The sequence below is a fragment of the Coregonus clupeaformis genome, unplaced genomic scaffold, assembly GCF_020615455.1.
Source record: "Coregonus clupeaformis isolate EN_2021a unplaced genomic scaffold, ASM2061545v1 scaf1698, whole genome shotgun sequence".
In the NCBI taxonomy this organism is placed as follows: Eukaryota; Metazoa; Chordata; class Actinopteri; order Salmoniformes; family Salmonidae; genus Coregonus; species Coregonus clupeaformis.
In genome coordinates, this window is record NW_025535152.1 from 67501 (window position 1) to 88690 (window position 21190).

At 46.7% G+C, this 21190-nt stretch overlaps 1 protein-coding gene across 1 annotated transcript in view; it reads right to left on the bottom strand.

Annotated features, from left to right (window-relative positions):
* The window catches only part of LOC121543911 (tyrosine-protein phosphatase non-receptor type 12-like), a 36087-nt gene that overhangs the window by 5056 nt on the left and 9841 nt on the right, over positions 1-21190 (bottom strand). Inside the window, exons 11-15 of the mRNA XM_045218629.1 lie at positions 18723-18811; positions 11815-12713; positions 7145-7216; positions 4196-4278; positions 3881-3917 (exon numbers count right to left, since the gene is read on the bottom strand). Coding sequence (XP_045074564.1) covers positions 3881-3917; positions 4196-4278; positions 7145-7216; positions 11815-12713; positions 18723-18811 — 1180 coding nt within the window. The remainder of the gene's footprint in view (positions 1-3880; positions 3918-4195; positions 4279-7144; positions 7217-11814; positions 12714-18722; positions 18812-21190) is intronic.

The following is a 21190-nucleotide window of genomic DNA, read 5'->3' on the forward strand; positions in this document are numbered from 1 at the left end:
GGTCTACAGTAGTGTTAAGTCTGTGTAGGGGGGAACTAGGAATGGATCATGGTCTACAGTAGTGTTAAGTCTGTGTAGGGGGAACTAGGAATGGATCATGGTCTACAGTAGTGTTAAGTCTGTGTAGGGGGGAACTGGGAATGGATCATGGTCTACAGTAGTGTTAAGTCTGTGTAGGGGGGAACTGGGAATGGATCATGGTCTACAGTAGTGTTAAGTCTGTGTAGGGGGAACTAGGAATGGATCATGGTCTACAGTAGTGTTAAGTCTGTGTAGGGGGGAATAGGAATGGATCATGGTCTACAGTAGTGTTAAGTCTGTGTAGGGGGAACTGGGAATGGATCATGGTCTACAGTAGTGTTAAGTCTGGTAGGGGGAATAGGAATGGATCATGGTCTACAGTAGTGTTAAGTCTGTGTAGGGGGGAACTGGGAATGGATCATGGTGTACAGTAGTGTTAAGTCTGTGTAGGGGGGAACTGGGAATGGATCATGGTCTACAGTAGTGTTAAGTCTGTGTAGGGGGGAACTGGGAATGGATCATGGTGTACAGTAGTGTTAAGTCTGTGTAGGGGGGAACTGGGAATGGATCATGGTCTACAGTAGTGTTAAGTCTGTGTAGGGGGAATAGGAATGGATCATGGTCTACAGTAGTGTTAAGTCTGTGTAGGGGGAACTGGGAATGGATCATGGTCTACAGTAGTGTTAAGTCTGTGTAGGGGGGAACTAGGAATGGATCATGGTCTACAGTAGTGTTAAGTCTGTGTAGGGGGGAACTAGGAATGGATCATGGTCTACAGTAGTGTTAAGTCTGTGTAGGGGGAACTGGGAATGGATCATGGTCTACAGTAGTGTTAAGTCTGTGTAGGGGGGAACTAGGAATGGATCATGGTCTACAGTAGTGTTAAGTCTGTGTAGGGGGGAACTAGGAATGGATCATGGTCTACAGTAGTGTTAAGTCTGTGTAGGGGGAATAGGAATGGATCATGGTCTACAGTAGTGTTAAGTCTGTGTAGGGGGAATAGGAATGGATCATGGTCTACAGTAGTGTTAAGTCTGTGTAGGGGGAATAGGAATGGATCATGGTCTACAGTAGTGTTAAGTCTGTGTAGGGGGGAACTGGGAATGGATCATGGTGTACACATACACAGGTTTATTTTAGTGAAATTTCTTGACTTTTTGGGGAGTAAAAATGTTTGAACATTAAAAATCCTATTTTCCCTAAACCTAACCCTTAAGCTTAGAACAGCATTTGAACAAATTCAGGACATTAAAAAAGTCCTGACTTTTCAAAAAAGTTCTTGTTTTCCTACCTTGTCAGGACATTGGGGTGAATTGTGAGGACACTGGGGTCCTGATAAGTATGAAAACAAGTACACACACCACACACAGACACCTCTGTACCCCCCCACACCCTACAAACACACTCTTTTCCCTCTACCTCATTCATTAACAATACCCTCTGTCTCTACACATCAAACAGCAGAAAATAGTGATGTTTCACAGCCAAACCCCTGCTCTCCCCTATTCACCCATCTGAACATCAAACAGCAGAACAGAGGGATGTTTTACAGCCAAACCCCTGCTCTCCCCTAATCACCCATCTGAACATCAAACAGCAGAACAGAGGGATGTTTTACAGCCAAACCCCTGCTCTCCCCTAATCACCCATCTGAACATCAAACAGCAGAACAGAGGGATGTTTTACAGCCAAACCCCTGCTCTCCCCTAATCACCCATCCGAACATCAAACAGCAGAACAGAGGGATGTTTTACAGCCAAACCCCTGCTCTCCCCTATTCACCCATCTGAACATCAAACAGCAGAACAGAGGGATGTTTTACAGCCAAACCCCTGCTCTCCCCTAATCACCCATCTGAACATCAAACAGCAGAACAGAGGGATGTTTACAGCCAAACCCCTGCTCTCCCTAATCACCCATCTGAACATCAAACAGCAGAACAGAGGGATGTTTTACAGCCAAACCCCTGCTCTCCCCTAATCACCCATCTGAACATCAAACAGCAGAACAGAGGGATGTTTTACAGCCAAACCCCTGCTCTCCCCTAATCACCCATCTGAACATCAAACAGCAGAACAGAGGGATGTTTTACAGCCAAACCCCTGCTCTCCCCTAATCACCCATCTGAACATCAAACAGCAGAACAGAGGGATGTTTTACAGCCAAACCCCTGCTCTCCCCTAATCACCCATCTGAACATCAAACAGCAGAACAGAGGGATGTTTTACAGCCAAACCCCTGCTCTCCCCTAATCACCCATCTGAACATCAAACAGCAGAACAGAGGGATGTTTTACAGCCAAACCCCTGCTCTCCCCTAATCACCCATCCGAACATCAAACAGCAGAACAGAGTGATGTTTTACAGCCAAACCCCTGCTCTCCCCTAATCACCCATCCGAACATCAAACAGCAGAACAGAGGGATGTTTTACAGCCAAACCCCTGCTCTCCCCTAATCACCCATCTGAACATCAAACAGCAGAACAGAGTGATGTTTTACAGCCAAACCCCTGCTCTCCCCTAATCACCCATCTGAACATCAAACAGCAGAACATATGGATGTTTTACAGCCAAACCCCTGCTCTCCCCTAATCACCCATCTGAACATCAAACAGCAGAACAGAGTGATGTTTTACAGCCAAACCCCTGCTCTCCCCTAATCACCCATCTGAACATCAAACAGCAGAACAGAGGGATGTTTTACAGCCAAACCCCTGCTCTCCCCCTAATCACCCATCTGAACATCAAACAGCAGAACAGAGGGATGTTTTACAGCCAAACCCCTGCTCTCCCCTAATCACCCATCTGAACATCAAACAGCAGAACAGAGGGATGTTTTACAGCCAAACCCCTGCTCTCCCCTAATCACCCATCTGAACATCAAACAGCAGAACAGAGGGATGTTTTACAGCCAAACCCGTGCTCTCCCCTAATCACCCATCTGAACATCAAACAGCAGAACAGAGTGATGTTTTACAGCCAAACCCCTGCTCTCCCCTAATCACCCATCTGAACATCAAACAGCAGAACAGAGGGATGTTTTACAGCCAAACCCCTGCTCTCCCTAATCACCCATCTGAACATCAAACAGCAGAACAGAGGGATGTTTTACAGCCAAACCCCTGCTCTCCCTAATCACCCATCCGAACATCAAACAGCAGAACAGAGTGATGTTTTACAGCCAAACCCCTGCTCTCCCCTAATCACCCATCTGAACATCAAACAGCAGAACAGAGGGATGTTTTACAGCCAAACCCCTGCTCTCCCTAATCACCCATCTGAACATCAAACAGCAGAACAGAGGGATGTTTTACAGCCAAAACCCTGCTCTCCCCTAATCACCCATCCGAACATCAAACAGCAGAACAGAGGGATGTTTTACAGCCAAACCCCTGCTCTCCCCTAATCACCCATCTGAACATCAAACAGCAGAACAGAGGGATGTTTTACAGCCAAACCCCTGCTCTCCCCTAATCACCCATCTGAACATCAAACAGCAGAACAGAGGGATGTTTTACAGCCAAACCCCTGCTCTCCCCTAATCACCCATCTGAACATCAAACAGCAGAACAGAGTGATGTTTTACAGCCAAACCCCTGCTCTCTCCTAATCACCCATCTGAGAGGGAGGGACAAAACCACATCTGAGACTGACTTGGGGCCCAAATGGAACCCTATTCCCTTTATAGTGCACTACTTTCGACCAGGGCTCGTGCACTATATAGGGAACAGGGTGCCATTTGGAATGCATCCTAGGGCTTATGTTGGGGACACAGATCCCCCCCCCCCCTCGTACCATCAGAGGCAGCATGGGCGGCCAATCATTTAGCCCAAACACTGTGAAGAGATGAGCCACCTACCTCTCTCTGCTATCTGTGCCTGTGTACTCCTCTGCTCCTGTGGAAAGAGACAGAGGGAAGAGTTGACGGTGACGAGATGTAGAGACAGAAGGAGGGTGTATCACAATGGAACATATATAGTAACCTAACGCAGTTGTTCCTGCCTAGTACTAACACACCACATTCGACGCATCGTCAAGCCCTTAATTAGTTGAATCAGGTCTGCTAGTACTGGGCGGCAACAAAACCCTGCACACCCTGTGGGTCCCCAGAAGCAGGACTGGAGAACAGTGGTCTAGAGGTTGTTTCTATAAAGCTGGTGATAATGGTCTTCACCTGAGGAAAACCTGGTCCTTTTCCTGACTGGTCCTCTGAAATACTCCAGTCTGATGATCCTGGTGCCTTTAACTCTGAGGGGTCTGGAGATGGACACAGAGAGAGAGAGAGAGAGAGATAGAGAGAGAGAAAGTAAAAGACAAGAGAGAGACTTCCATAGAGACACACCATAAACACAATGAAACAGTCGCCCTATATATTGAGTAGCCTCAAGTGCCAGGCTTCTAGGCTGCAGACACAAGAGTATGTCTGGCCACAAGAGACTTCTCTTTTAGAACGTCTTTATTTACCACTCTGGCTTCCTCATTCATTCCATTGTAGCTGTAACTGTTCTTACATGCTGGAGGTCATTTAAGCACCAATTACGACTGTTCCGTCTCCTCGGCTCTTAATGGTTCACCCTGCCCTTCAACGTCTTCATTGTGTGTTTAAAACTAGTTATAAATGTAAAACTAGCTGTAAATGTAAAACTAGTTGTAAATGTAAAACTAGTTGTAAATGTAAACTAGTTGTAAATGTAAACTAGCTGTAAATGTAAAACTAGTTGTAAACCAGCTGTAAATGTTAACAAAGTGTAAACATAAACTAGTTGTACACATAAAATAGTTGTAAATGTAAACGAGTTGTAAACGTACAACTAATTGTACATGTGAAATTAGCTGTGCATGTAAACTAGTTGCAAACGTTAACTACCTGTAAACGTAAAAATAGCTGTAAATGTAAACTAGGTATACATGTAAAACTAGTTGTAAATGCAAAACTAGTTGTAAATGTAAACTTGTTGTAAACGTAAACATAAACTAGTTGTACATGTAAAACTAGCTGTACATGTAAACTAGCTGTAAATGTTAAACTAGTTGTAAACCAGCTGTAAATGTTAACTAATTGTAAATGTAAACTAGTTGTAAACATAAATTAGTTGTACATGTAAACTAGTTGTAAACGTTAACTCATTGTAAACTTAAAACTAGTTGTCAATGTAAACTAGTTATACATGTAAAACTTGTTGTAAATATGTATATATGCAGTCTTGTGATCTTTTTCTATTCTATTATTTTACTTAGTATTATTAGTATTATTAGTAGTAGTAGTATTAGTACTATTTCACTCACTTCTCTTTGACCTGCATGTTGGAGCTCGGAGCTTAAGAATTTCACTGTACCCTGTGCATGTGACTAATAAACTCTGATTTGATAACGGTCACGAACACACACCAGTACATAAACACACACAATCTAATGAGAGCCTGCTAATACCAGAGAACGCTAACTGCCAGCTCAGTGAGTCAATTAACTCTGCCCTCCATCCCGGTCTCGCTCCATCCATTCATCACTCCCTCCATCCCTTCACAGCTGCACAGGGCTGAGGCTGCCCTGCAGGCAAGGGGTTCTGGGAAGTGGGCATAGTTCCAAGCCGAATCATAACAGTTGGAGAAGGGGGGGATTTAGAGCCGAACCATTAGAGGAGAGTGAGGGGTGGGACTCTGGATTGAGCGAAACAGGGTTATTTTCCATTTCCCTCCTGGCACAAAAGGCTCCTTAACCAACTCCACCTTGGTCATTGTGGCACCGCATTATCATCTGTGTAACAAAGTTAACAAACAAACAAAAACAAACTTGCATTGAGAACCAGTCAGTAGCCTTGCGGTCTGTGGTGAAAATAGCGCAGCTATCTGGAGGCTATGATGAAAAGTTATAATTGGGGAAATGTCCATAACCATTACCCTCGGAGCTGGACCCAGTTAAACTCTGCTTATAAGGATCTCTAGAATGAATTATCTGGTGGTCCTGCAACTTCTGTCCTTGGGCCTAATGATATCACCATAGTTTCAATGTCAGTCATGTACTACTGCTGTTGCTGGGGATATCCGACCATCTGAGCTGATCTATAAAACTCAGGACACTAGTTGTACTTGTAGGCTATACCTGGGGCCTGGAGTACTCCTGGTCTGGTCATATGGTGATGAAAACCTCCTGGCCCTACGTACGTCCCGAGTTTGAGTGGTGTGCTGTTAGGACACTAAGGAGTTTCAGTGGTGTGCTGTTGGAAGGACACTAAGGAGTTTCAGTGGTGTTCTGTTGGAAGGACACTAAGGAGTTTCAGTGGTGTGCTGTTAGGACACTAAGGAGTTTCAGTGGTGTGCTGTTGGAAGGACACTAAGGAGTTTCAGTGGTGTGCTGTTGGAAGGACACTAAGGAGTTTCAGTGGTGTGCTGTTGGAAGGACACTAAGGAGTTTCAGTGGTGTGCTGTTGGAAGGACACTAAGGAGTTTCAGTGGTGTGCTGTTGGAAGGACACTAAGGAGTTAAGGAGTTGGTCTCAGCTGTTTTGGGCACCTGAAGGCTTTTGAATGATGGTGTCTGGCTTACATCTGTAGACTGGATATATACTGCCGAGAATCAGAGATAAGTTAATTAAAAAGCCCGTAATTTCATTTTTGTGCTCTCTCAACAACAGTCATATCAAAACTAATCTGGAATAGAGTTCTGAAGCTGAGATGACTGATTGAGAAGTGAAGGCAAACCCATCAATGTTCAGGGTCTGCAGAGTTGTTTATGGCGCCCTCTTGTGTCAAGCCACCACACTGCAGCAGAAGACATCAGGCAGACCAGGGGGTGGAGCCAGTCCTGGAGGGCTTTAGAATGCCAGAAGGTGCAGGTTTTTGTTCCAGCCCTGCTATAAAACCCTCAATTCACCTTTTCACCGTCTAAATAGGAGACTATGATTAGTTGATCATTTTAATCAGAAGTGTTAACTTACAGTTGGGCTGGAACAAAAGCCTGCAACACAGTGGCTCTCCAGGATGTTGGAAATTGCAGACCCTCCCTTGTCTGTAGTCTCATGATGCCATACATCTTACTACATCTCACCATTCCTGATGTAGGAGACCAAGACTGGGAGATCAAGTTGATCCCCAGTTGATCCCTTGTCTCGGACCGTTAAAACACACCTGTGGCCAAAATGAAGGACTCTGGGGTTCTCTCAGGTAGAGGGGGAGGGGAATCTTCACTCTGGTCACTGTCTGGGTCAGAGGTCAGAGTACAGCAGGGGTTACTACCAGGGGTCAAAGGTCAAATCGACGGTCAATCGGCAGCCAATCAACAATCAAACGACAGCGAGAAACAGGTACATCTGAAATGGTGCCCTATTCCTAATGGTTAAGTGCACTACTTTTAGCCAGAGTCCTAGGTAAAGTATTTCAGATGCAGCCAGAGAGACAAGCTCAGAATACATCATCCCAGATCAGAGCCATAACCACCACAAACCAAGACAATGCGCCCACAAAGCCAAGCACAGCCAAAATCAACGCCAAACCATTCCATCATTCCCATAAAATCACAGCTGTTTAAATCACAAGCAAAGAGATCATACAATCAGAGATCAGGTGATTTTGAGATCATGATTAGGATATCGCTTGATTCCCATCAGCTGCCTTTGCTCAAAACCACACATCACATCTCCGGGCAGTGAAGTGACGGTCAGGCCGTTGGTCATAGCGTGGCAATACAGGAGACTTTACACCCGTGCACATGGTTGGTTGGTATACATGCATTGTTCCCCCCTCCCTCCCTCCACACACACATCCATCCCAGCCCCCCACCGATCCACCTTCCAGGACCCACTGAAACATCTCCTGGTGCTTGACCACTAGCGAGTTCTCTGTCTAACGCACACTCCCTCAGCTCATCCTAGCCTGACCTCTCACAGCACTCTCCTCCATCCCTTCCTATATGGATCCCCTCCTCCCTTCACCCCTATATCCATCCTTCCATCCCTCCTGACGAATCTTTCCACATCAACTATCCTCCCAGACACCGTCTGCTTCCTCGCGCGCTCTCACACCCAGCCTAACACTACTCTGTCTGACAAGGGCACGGAGGGAAACACGCAAGCAGAATAAGGGTCCAGGAGACATTTTTCATTGTGAAAACACATTATTCAGCTGTAGTCGATTGTGCTTAGCTTCAAGTTATCCACACCACTCACCTGCTAGCAGAGCCATTTGTGCAGGCGCAGGCTACTTTAGCGCCTGTCTATTGCCTGGCTCCTCTAGCATGTCTAGTCTCCTCTCCTGTCTGAAACACCCCGTTGAGCCCTAGCAACATCTCTCCTGTCTGAAACTACCCGTTGAGCCCTAGCAACATCTCTCCAGTCTGAAATACCCTGTTGAGCCCTAGCAACGTCTCTCCTGTCTGAAACACCCCGTTGATCCCTAGCAACGTCTCTCCTGTCTGAAACACCCCGTTGAGCCCTAGCAACGCCTCTCCTGTCTGAAACACCCCGTTGAGCCCTAGCAACGTTCTCTGTCTGAAACACCCCGTTGAGCCCTAGCAACGTCTCTCCTGTCTGAAACACCCCGTTGAGCCCTAGCAACGTCTCTCCTGTCTGAAACACCCCGTTGAGCCCTAGCAACGTCTCTCCTGTCTGAAACACCCCGTTGAGCCCTAGCAACGTCTCTCCTGTCTGAAACACCCCATTGAGCCCTAGCAACATCTCTCCTGTCTGAAACACCCCATTGAGCCCTAGCAACGTCTCTCCTGTCTGAAACACCCCGTTGAGCCCTAGCAACGTCTCTCCTGTCTGAAACACCCCGTTGAGCCCTACCAACGTCTCTCCTGTCTGAAATACCCCGTTGAGCCCTAGCATCGTCTCTCCTGTCTGAAACACCCCGTTGAGCCCTAGAAACGTCTCTCCTGTCTGAAACACCCTGTTAAGCCCTAGCAACATCTCTCCTATCTGAAACACCCTGTTGAGCCCTAGCAACGTCTCTCCTGTCTGAAACACCCTGTTGAGCCCTAGCAACATATCTCCTGTCTGAAACACCCTGTTAAGCCCTAGCAACATCTCTCCTATCTGAAACACCCTGTTGAGCCCTAGCAACGTCTCTCCTGTCTGAAACACCCTATTGAGCCCTAGCAACGTCTCTCCTGTCTGAAACACCCTGTTAAGCCCTAGCAACATCTCTCCTATCTGAAACACCCTGTTGAGCCCTAGCAACGTCTCTCCTGTCTGAAACACCCTGTTGAGCCCTAGCAACATCTCTCCTGTCTGAAACACCCTGTTGATCCCTAGCAACATCTCTCCTGTCTGAAACACCCCGTTGAGCCCTAGCAACGTCTCTCCTGTCTGAAACACCCCGTTGAGCCCTAGCAACGTCTCTCCTGTCTGAAACACCCTGTTGAGCCCTAGCAACGTCTCTCCTTGGGGAAAGCAGAAACAGCCTGGTACATTACAGTCTGTGTCCCAAATGGCACCCTTTTGTCAAAAGTTGTGCACTATATAGGGAACAGGGTGCCATTTGGGATGCAACCTACATTGCAAACCAGCTCAGTCGTGGGGCAGCTGGGGGTCCGCAGAACACATTAGCCCTGTTTGCACCATGGACAGATGTAAGATTCATCTATGCTTTGGCCCCCAGAGCACCGCTAACGGCCCACTTCCAATGGGGTGACACGCAGGCAAACACACACACACACACACACACACCTCCCCCGCCAAGCACTGATGGTCAGAAAGCGCCACATGCCATGAGCTCAAAGAAACCAACAGCAGAGCCTGTAGCCACACACCATCAGATGATTACTCCTCCTCACCTTCAGAACATTTCACATCATCAACAAATCATCCAATAGAAGCATCAGACTGTCTGAAAAGACTTACCATTACCCCTCTCAACATAACCCCATCTAAGACTTACCATTACCCCTCTCAACATAACCCCATCTAAGACTTACCATTACCCCTCTCAACATAACCCCATCTAAGACTTACCATTACCCCTCTCAACATAACCCCATCTAAGACTTACCATTACCCCTCTCAACATAACCCCATCTAAGACTTACCATTACCCCTCTCAACATAACCCCATCTAAGACTTACCATTACCCCTCTCAACATAACCCCATCTAAGACTTACCATTACCCCTCTCAACATAACCCCATCTAAGACTTACCATTAGCTCTTTCCTCCCACTCAGCCCGCCCCACCTCCCACATTAACCTGTAGACATAACCCCACCATTTTTACATAACCCCACTCAGCATCCTGTACTGTTCTGTCCCTTCACTGTCACAGAATACTGTGGTAACTCCAACTTGAGCCTTTGACATGTAGTCTATAGCCTAAACCCTAAGCCAGGGCCCGCCAGAGCAGGCGTAATATGGGCCTATACACCATCTAATAACATTGATAGTGTGGGCTACATTATCGTGCCGTGATCTGTTTATTTGACCTCCAGTGAGACACCATTATGTGTGTGTGTCTTGTCCTCATTCTACAGTGGACTAGGACTGGGTTACCATGGTAAAATGGCAGATTACGCATTTACTGTACTTCAGAAAATGAGTGACTATAGCAGGTCAGAGTTGGACGAAGAAATTCCGAAAAAAAATCAGTTTATTGACACTTCTTTTGGGGGGGGGGTTACATTACATAATTAGTTCCATGGTTTAACAAGTTTTATAACAATATATTCAATGTATCCAGACAGTATCTGTTTTAGACATAATTAAAATGTTCATTCTCCACATAAGCAGTCCATAAGCAAGTCTGTGTGTATATAATTAGTCTATATTTCAAGCCAGTGGACTGAGACTGTCAGTTGGACTGAACATTAGTCTATATTTCAAGCCAGTGGTCTGAGACTGTCAGTTGGACTGAACATTAGTCTATATTTCAAGCCAGTGGTCTGAGACTGTCAGTTGGACTGAACATTAGTCTATATTTCAAGCCAGTGGTCTGAGACTGTCAGTTGGACTGAACATTAGTCTATATTTCAAACCAGTGGTCTGAGACTGTCAGTTGGACTGAACATTAGTCTATATTTCAAGCCAGTGGTCTGAGACTCAGTTGGACTGAACATTAGTCTATATTTCAAGCCAGTGGTCTGAGACTGTCAGTTGGACTGAACATTAGTCTATATTTCAAGCCAGTGGACTGAGACTGTCAGTTGGACTGAACATTAGTCTATATTTCAAGCCAGTGGTCTGAGACTGTCAGTTGGACTGAACATTAGTCTATATTTCAAGCCAGTGGTCTGAGACTGTCAGTTGGACTGATCAATCTCCATTGTCCCTGGCAGTGCTGTGTGTTAATATAGATCTGTGGTCTACATACCTCGTCTGTCTGTGTGTGTGTGTCTAGATGGCCTTGGACAGCCTGTCATTACAGTGTGGTCTGCCAGTGCCCTCTTGGCCACGGACGTAGTCTCCAGCTCAACACAAACTGACCCTAGATCTGCCTATCAGCTGCTACTCCACCCTACAGCTGACCACAAGAACCACTGACCCTTAGTCAGCCCTTACAATAGGACCCCAACCAGACCACCTGGGTTCAAATACTATTTGAAATATTTAACATACTTTTAACGTTTGCTTTAGTCTCCCTGGAGTGCCAAATTGGTCCATTGCCCCCAGGCAAGCTCAGATAAAGCCCAGATAAAGTATTTGAAATGATTTCAAATAGTGTTTAAACCCAGCTCTGACCCTCACTCCCAGCCCCAGCCCATCTTCTATCCCTGTGTCTGGTCCCTAGTCTGTTTCAGTCAGTAGTACCACATCCCAACTGAGAGTTAGGGAGGTAGGTTAGTTAGTAATAACCCTAACGTCACCACGTACTTGATGCCGTTTCCGTCGGCGACCGTTGCCCGGCGATGGACATGGTCGACACCTTCCTGTGCGGGTGTTCGCCATGGGCCGCCGTAACCGTGGCCGTTGCCTTGGAGGACCATGAAGGTCTGGAACTCTCCCCTCCTCCTACTCCAGTGATCCCTCCATCTCCCATCACATCAGGGAAGTCTGAGTGCAGAGGGTTGGTGAAGCTCAGAGCAGTCCTGACAGGGGTGGAGGTGGAGGAGAGAGGCTGGGAAGAGGTCAGATTGGAGGTGGGGGTGCTCTCTGACCCAGCCACCAGGGCTGGAGGTGTGGGGGCTTTCTCGGGGCTGATCCAGCCTGCCTGACCCACCTTCTCCCCGTAAGGGGGCAGGTGGTTGGGGCGGGCGGGGAGGGGTCCAAAGGCACCCTGGTGCGTTATGATGTCGGCCCCTGAGTCCTCAGAAAAAGAGGAACTAGAGGTGTTGGAGCGGGTCTTGAAGGCATGGGATCTATGCAGCTTGCTGTTACCATCGAAGCTCTTAGGACCCTCCTGTAACGGTACCTTCTGTATCTCAATACTCAACTTCCTCTCCAGACGCACTGAACCGTCCGCTGGGGAGGGGGAGGAGGGAGAGGGGGCCTGGGCTGGGGGGCCTCCTGGGGAGACACTGTCCAACGATGTCTTTTCTGAAGTCTTGTTATAGTTCTCCTTCAGGTCGGGGGACTGATGGGCGTTCTGGGGCTGCTGTTGTGCGGAGGCCAGGACGTGGATGACAGGCTTGGGGTGGTAGCGGTCGTTGTCCTGCCGTACGTTGGTGACGGTGGGGAAGGCAGAGGGGGGAGACGGGGTGAGGATGGGAGGAACCGGGCGTGGCTCTGGGGGCTGAAGGATCTCTTCTTTCACGTCCCCTTCCAACTGACTGCTGAGAGAGAGAGAGAGAGATGAGAGAGAGAGAGAGGGGGGAGAGAGAGAGAGAGAGAGAGAGAGAGGGGGGGGCGGAAGAGAGAGCGAGAGGGGGGAGAGAGAGAGAGAGCGAGAGGGGGAGAGAGAGAGAGCGAGAGGGGGAGAGAGAGAGAGAGGGGAGAGAGAGAGAGAGAGAGCGGGAGAGAGAGAGAGAGCGGGAGAGAGAGAGAGAGCGGGAGAGAGAGGGAGAGAGAGAGAGAGAGAGAGAGAAAAGATGCCATACAGTTAATAGGAATTCCAACTTAATATTTATGCAAAAATGTAAAAATGTCTACCACTAGATGGCAGACTTCATTGTACACTAGAATATAAAGCTAAAATAATTTCTACATCAAAAACAACTTCTCCAAACGTACATAATTTCATGGATTTACTACGGTAATCTTATTGAAATAAATCATAACATTACATAAGAGCAGATCTTTTTCCAATAAAATGTCTCTAATACAGTTATCTAGTTAATACAGGCCTAATACCATGATAGGCTTCTATTTCTTCCACTGTGACATAACACATTATAACCTGGCTGAATTGAACAGAGTGAGATATCAGTCGACCAGCCTTTCTTTCTAGGTAACGGAGGTTGTCTGCTAGAGTGGGTGACATGGTAGCCACAGAGGGGTGGAACATTCAGAACTTCAGAAAGATGTGTGAACACTCACTTTCAGCAGCGTGAGGATGTGGTCGTGTGCCAAATAAAGATCACATGATGACAAACGCAGGTTAATGCCCTGCACATGACTACGCAGTACATACACGCACACACACAGTCAGTGTGTTCTCAGAGTCTACAGTCAGACAGGACTGCAGTCAGTCTACAGTCAGACAGGACTGCAGTCAGTCTACACACACACACACACACACAGAGACACACACACACAGAGCACACACACACACAGAGACACACAGGCACACACACCATATACACATTTTAAACCCCCTATCGTCCTTTGAGACTCCTCTTTCAAAGTCACTGAGATCTCTTCTTCTAGCCATGATAGCCAAAATAAGTGGCGCAGTGCTAGCTGTGCCACTAGAGATCCTGGTTCGAATCCAGGCTCTGTCATAGCCGGCCGCGACCGGGAGACCCATGGGGCGGCGCACAATTGGCCCAGCGTCGTCCAGGGTAGGGGAGGGAATGGCCGGCAGGGATGTAGCTCAGTTGGTAGAGCATGGCGTTTGCAACGCCAGGGTTGTGGGTTCGTTTCCCACGGGGGGCCAGTATGAAAATGTATGCACTCACTAACTGTAAGTCGCTCTGGATAAGAGCGTCTGCTAAAATGACTAAAATGTTAAAAAAAATAATGGGCAACTGGGCATTTCTATACATGACCCTAAGCATGATGGGATATTAACTGCTTAATTAACTCAGGAACCACACCTGTATGGAAGCACCTGCTTTCAATATACTTTGTATCCCTCATTTACTCAAGGGTTTCCTTTATTTGGGCAGTTCCCTGTATGTTGATGGTGAGTAGGGCATGATGGGATCTCTGGGGGCAGAATATCACAGCTGTTCCTGTCTATTGATCTGAACACAAGCTCAGAACATAGAACTCATAGAACTGAAGCTCAGAACATAGAACTCATAGAACTGAAGCTCAGAACATAGAGAATAGAACATAGAACAGCCCATATGGGGCTGATGATGCAACCATAGATGGTCCTCTGTAGCTCAGCTGGTAGAGCACGGCGCTTGTAACGCCAAGGTAGTGGGTTCGAACCCCGGGACCACCCATACACAAAAAAAAAATGTATGCACGCATGACTGTAAGTCGCTTTGGATAAAAGCGTCTGCTAAATGGCATATTATTATATATTATTATAGAGCTCGTAATATACCAATATTGAGGGTTTGATTCCCGCAATGGCCACACGTACTGAGTCCAGGCCCTAGACTAGAACAGAAAGAGCCTCCAGTCCTGAATACAGGCCCTAGACTAGAACAGAAGGATCCTCCAGTACTGAGTCCAGGCCCTAGACTAGTCCAGAAAGAGCCTCTAGTACTGAGTCCAGGCCCTAGACTAGAACAGAAGGATCCTCCAGTACTGAGTCCAGGCCCTAGACTAGAACAGAAGGAGCCTCCAGTACTGAGTACAGGCCCTAGACTAGAACAGAAGGATCCTCCAGTACTGAGTCCAGGCCCTAGACTAGAACAGAAGGATCCTCCAGTACTGAGTCCAGGCCCTAGACTAGAACAGAAGGAGCCTCCAGTACTGAGTCCAGAGCCCTAGACTAGAACAGAAGGATCCTCCAGTACTGAGTCCAGGCCCTAGACTAGAACAGAAGGATCCTCCAGTACTGAGTCCAGAGCCCTAGACTAGAACAGAAGGATCCTCCAGTACTGAGTCCAGAGCCCTAGACTAGAACAGAAAGAGCCTCCAGTACTGAGTCCAGGGCCCTAGACTAGAACAGAAAGAGCCTCCAGTACTGAGTCCAGAGCCCTAGACTAGAACAGAAAGAGCCTCCAGTACTGAGTCCAGGGCCCTAGACTAGAACAGAAAGAGCCTCCAGTACTGAGTCCAGGGCCCTAGACTAGAACAGAAAGATCCTCCAGTACTGAGTCCAGGGCCCTAGACTAGAACAGAAAGAGCCTCCAGTACTGAGTCCAGGGCCCTAGACTAGAACAGAAAGAGCCTCCAGTACTGAGTCCAGAGCCCTAGACTAGAACAGAAAGAGCCTCCAGTACTGAGTCCAGGGCCCTAGACTAGAACAGAAAGATCCTCCAGTACTGAGTCCAGGGCCCTAGACTAGAACAGAAAGAGCCTCCAGTACTGAGTCCAGAGCCCTAGACTAGAACAGAAAGAGCCTCCAGTACTGAATACAGGCCCTAGACTAGAACAGAAGGATCCTCCAGTACTGAATACAGGCCCTAGACTAGAACAGAAGGATCCTCCAGTACTGAGTCCAGGCCCTAGACTAGAACAGAAAGAGCCTCCAGTACTGAGTCCAGGGCCCTAGACTAGAACAGAAGGATCCTCCAGTACTGAGTCCAGGCCCTAGACTAGAACAGAAAGAGCCTCCAGTACTGAGTCCAGGCCCTAGACTAGAACAGAAAGAGCCTCCAGTACTGAGTCCAGGCCCTAGACTAGAACAGAAAGAGCCTCCAGTACTGAGTCCAGGCCCTAGACTAGAACAGAAAGAGCCTCCAGTAACACTACTAACAGCAGCTATGAATGAAGGTAATAAATAGGCCTACATCCATCCATCCACCCTTGGTCCCACACTACTGCTCTGTTCTGGGTTATCCAGAGGCCAATGGTTTCCTTTAACAGTGGGATCAATGGAAAACTGGCTATGCTGCTGTTTTCCTTCTAGCAGAAATCCTCCTGTTCCACAAGCTACTAGAGCGAACACACACATAGATCCAGCTTCCTGGGTGACAGCGAGAGGACAGTGTTTCCCCTGGGATTACCACTGAGGGAGAAACACTCGGCGTGCGTAAACATCCTCAGTACTGCAGCCAACCGTGTGTGGCTTCACTTTCCCACTGCAGCTAAAGCACTGAACACGTCTCTGGGTCTGGAAACCTTGAGCTGGAATGGCGGAGCAGGGAGGAGGATGATGTGTGGCTTATGGGCGTGATGACATGGTGATGGGGTGACACTGAGAATGTGTGCGTGGACCATGATTCACCGTGTCGGACCTTGATATAGTCCCTGAGGAATTCCAGCGACATCTTGACACTCGTGAACACACACACTAAATACACACTCACTCAAAACATCCCCCCACACACACCTACACCAAGCTAGACACCCACAGCGGACAATGCACAAAGGAATGTTGAGGGTGGAAGGTAGCCTAACGGATAGAGGGTCTCTCAGGGAAATAGGACAAATATAAGCACCCACCTAATTATTATGATGATGATTCCAGTATAAATAGCCCTAGCCTTCCATTCATGGTGCTGAATATGAAGAACAATTCAGCTTGTCACATTGTTCTTAGTGTTATGACTGGCTTCCTTTAGAATCAAAACAACCCATTCTAAAGAATAGGAACATACCTGGCTAACCAGTGATGATTGGCTGAAGGAGAGAGACCCTTGACTTTACACTGGCCAGCAGAATGGAACAGATATTAACACAGAGAGAAGAGAGAAGGAGAGAGAAGAGAGAGAGAGAGAGAGAGAGAGAGAGAGAGAGACAGAGAGAGACAGAGTGGAGAGAGAAGAGGAGAGAGAGAGAGAGAAAGAGAGAGGAGAGAGAAAGAGAGAGAAGGGGAGAGAGAGAGAGAGGAGAAAGAAGGGGAGAGAAAGAGAGGAGAGAGAGAGGAGAGAAGAGAAGAGAAAAGAGAGAGAAGAGAGAGAGAGAGAGAGAGAGAGAGAGAGAGAGGAGAGAGAGAGAATGTACTAGAATCTGAAGTCAAATGTCTACTGATGATCAGGTGCTTCTGTCACCAACCAAGGAGGGCCTACAGCAGCACCTAGATCTTCTGCACAGATTCTGTCAGACCTGGGCCCTGACAGTAAATCTCAGTAAGACAAAAATAATGGTGTTCCAAAAAAGGTCCAGTTGCCAGGACCACAAATACAAATTCCATCTAGACACTGTTGACCTAGAGCACACAAAAAAACTATACATACCTCGGCCTAAACATCAGCGCCACAGGTAATTTCCACAAAACTGTGAACGATCTGAGAGACGAGGCAAGAAGGGCCTTCTATGCCATCAAAAGGAACATAACATTCGACATACCAATTAGGATCTGGCAAAAAATACTTGAATCAGTTATAGAACCCATTGCCCTTTATGGTTGTGAGGTCTGGGGTCCGCTCACCAACCAAGAATTCACAAAAATGGGACAAACACCAGATTGAGACTCTGCATGCAGAATTCCGCAAAAATATCCTCAGTGTACAACGAAAAACACCAAATAATGCAGGCAGAGCAGATTTAGGCCGATACCCACTAATTATCAAAATCCAGAAAAGAGCCATTAAATTCTATAACCACTTAAAAGGAAGCGATTCCCAAACCTTCCATAACAACGCCATCACCTACGGAGAGATGAACTTGGAGAAGAGTCCCCCAAGTAAGCTGGTCCTGGGGCTCTGTTCACAAACACAAACAGACCCCACAGAGCCCCAGGACAACAACAACAACAACACAATTAGACCCAACCAAATCATGAGAAAACAAAAAGAGAATTACTTGACACATTGGAAAGAATTAACAAAAATAACAGAGCAAACTAGAATGCTATTTGGCCCTAAACAGAGAGTACACAGTGGCAGAATACCTGACCACTGTGACTGACCCAAACTTAAGGAAAGCTTTGACTATGTACAGACTCAGTGAGCATAGCCTTGCTATTGAGAAAGGCCGCCGTAGGCAGACCTGGCTCTCAAGAGAAGACAGGCTATGTGCACACTGCCCACAAAATGAGGTGGAAACTGAGCTGCACTTCCTAACCTCCTGCCAAATGTATGACCATATTAGAGACACATATTTCCCTCAGATTACAGCGATCCACAAAGAATTCGAAAACAAACCCAGTTTGGATAAACTCCCATATCTACTGGGTGAAAAACCACAGTGTGCCATAACAGCAACAAGATGTGTGACCTGTTGCCACAAGAAAAGGGCAACCAGTTAAGAACAAACACCATTGTAAATACAACCCATATTTATGTTTATTTATTTTCCCATTTGTGCTTTGTAACTATTTGCACATTGTTCGAACACTATATATAGATATAATATGTCATTTGAAATGTCTTTATTCTTTTGGAACTTCTGAGTGTAATGTTTACTGTTAATATTTATTGTTTATTTCACTTTTGTTTACTTCACTTGCCAATAAAGCCCTTAAATTGAAATTGAATTGAGAAAGAGAGAGCTCAGCAGAAGGCCGAGATGATGCGGTTCCACATCAAACAGAGCGCAGGCTAGAACACCAACCACTGGGCTGTGTATGTACAGTGTTGCTGTATATATGATGATGTCACTGTACTGTACTGTACCTGCGTATGCGCGGTGGTTTGGGGGGCGGTGTGTCCCATCTCTCCTCGTCTGAGTGGGGTCCAGCTCTCTCTGGGCTGAGCCCCTCGTCCTGAGGAGGAGAAGAAACAGAGGGATTCAAAAAAAGATAAGAGAACTTTAGCTAATGTACCGTTTATCATTCGGGTCTGTCTGCACTGGTTCTAATAACAGCAAGGCAACATGGTTTCCAGTCCTGTTCATATCATCACTGGGGTTTCCTATACATAGTCCCAGGGGCTGGCTGTGTACTCACAGTCCATTTTAAACAGTATGTGTGTGTGCAGCGTCCATTTAAAATAGAGGCTAGCTGAGAAATCTATATCGAACACGATGAGGTAAGGTCAGCTCAGGTCACCCCGGTCATGTGTGCCAGTGTGTGTGGTGTGTAGTGTGTGTGGTTTGTGGTGTGTGTGTGTGTGGGTGGCTGTTGTTCCTGCTATTGTCCCATGCTCCTGTTCATTAATAGGGAGATTCTACTGGGTAGTCTGTGTCCAAACATTATTTATGTGTAAAAGCTCAGTTAGTGTTCATCTGTTGCTAGCTAGTTGCTACATATAGCCAACAGTGGGACTATACATGTGTCTGTATAGACATGATTACAGTACACAGAATACATATAGCCTAATACACAGTAGTCCATATAGCCTAATACACAGTAGTCCATATAGCCTAATACACAGTAGTCCATATAGCCTAATACACAGTAGTCCATATAGCCTAATACACAGTAGTCCATATAGCCTAATACACAGTAGTCCATATAGCCTAATACACAGTAGTCCATGTAGCCTAATACACAGTAGTCCATATAGCCTAATACACAGTAGTCCATGTAGCCTAATACACAGTAGTCCATATAGCCTAATACACAGTAGTCCATGTAGCCTAATACACAGTAGTCCATGTAGCCTAATACACAGTAGTCCATATAGCCTAATACACAGTAGTCCATATAGCCTAATACACAGTAGTCCATATAGCCTAAAGTATGTAGCCTAATACACAGTAGTCCATATAGCCTAATACACAGTAGTCCATATAGCCTAATACACAGTAGTCCATATAGCCTAATACACAGTAGTCCATATAGCCTAATACACAGTAGTCCATATAGCCTAATACACAGTAGTCCATATAGCCTAAACACAGTAGTCCATAAGCCTAATACACAGTAGTCCATATAGCCTAATCACAGTAGTCCATATAGCCTAATACACAGTAGTCCATATAGCCTAATACACAGTGTCCAATAGCCTAATACACAGTAGTCCATATAGCCTAATACACAGTAGTCCATATAGCCTAATACACAGTAGTCCATATAGCCTAATACACAGTAGTCCATATAGCCTAATACACAGTAGTCCATATAGCCTAATACACAGTAGTCCATATAGCCTAATGGTATCCTCTGTGTGTGCTGCTGTGTGTGTTTACTTGAGTGTGCTGCTGCAGTGTGTTTATGTGCACGCTAATGTGTGCGTAAGTAAGTCTGTGTGTGTGTGAACGCTGCTGTGTGTGTGCTGCTTAGTGTGTGTTGTTCCAATATATTCTCTTTCTAAGATGTGTGTTCTCTATTCTCAGGCTGTGGGAGAGGAACAGGGGAGGAGAAGAGAGAGGAGGAGAGGAGAGGAAGAGAGGAGGAGAGAAAGCGAGGAGAGGGAGAGGGGACGAGAGGAGCATGATGTCACAGTTTTCCTAAACAGGACGTCAACCACAGCTCCTGGCACGCTGCCAGACCCCAACTCTCTCTCCCCCTCCCTCCCTCCACACTTCTAGAACCATCAGCTCTCCTCCCCATTTCTCTCCTTTCTCCTCCTTCATTCATTTTCTCTCTCTCCCTTCCCAACTCCATCTCTCTAATCTTGTGACTTGCTAAGTTAGTATTCACTCTCTCTCGCTTGGCCTCTGTTCGTCATAGTGGAGTAACATCCTGTCTTTCTTTAGCTTCAGACACGTTGTGTGTGTGTGTGTGTGTGTGTGTGTGTGTGTGTGTGTGTGTGTGTGTGTGTGTGTGAGAGAGAGAGTAGAGTCAGTGTTTCTGTGTGATATAGTATATAAATCCCAGCCAGAGTGAAAATATGTGTCTATGTGTTCTGCCAGACAGATGTCCTGTAGGGAAGCAGAACTGGACAGAGAGGACCCAATTAAAACAAATGGGTAGAATCTCACTCCATCTCTTCCTCTCTCTCATGCTCCCTCCCCCCTCACCTCTCTACCTCTTCAGTCTATTCCTTCTTTCTCTCTCCCTCCCCCCTCACCTCTCTACCTCTTCAGTCTATTCCTTCTTTCTCTCCCTCCCCCCCTCACCTCTCTACCTCTTCAGTCTATTCCTTCTTTCTCTCTCCCTCCCCCCTCACCTCTCTACCTCTTCAGTCTATTCCTTCTTTCTCTCTCCCTCCCCCCTCACCTCTCTACCTCTTCAGTCTATTCCTTCTTTCTCTCTCCC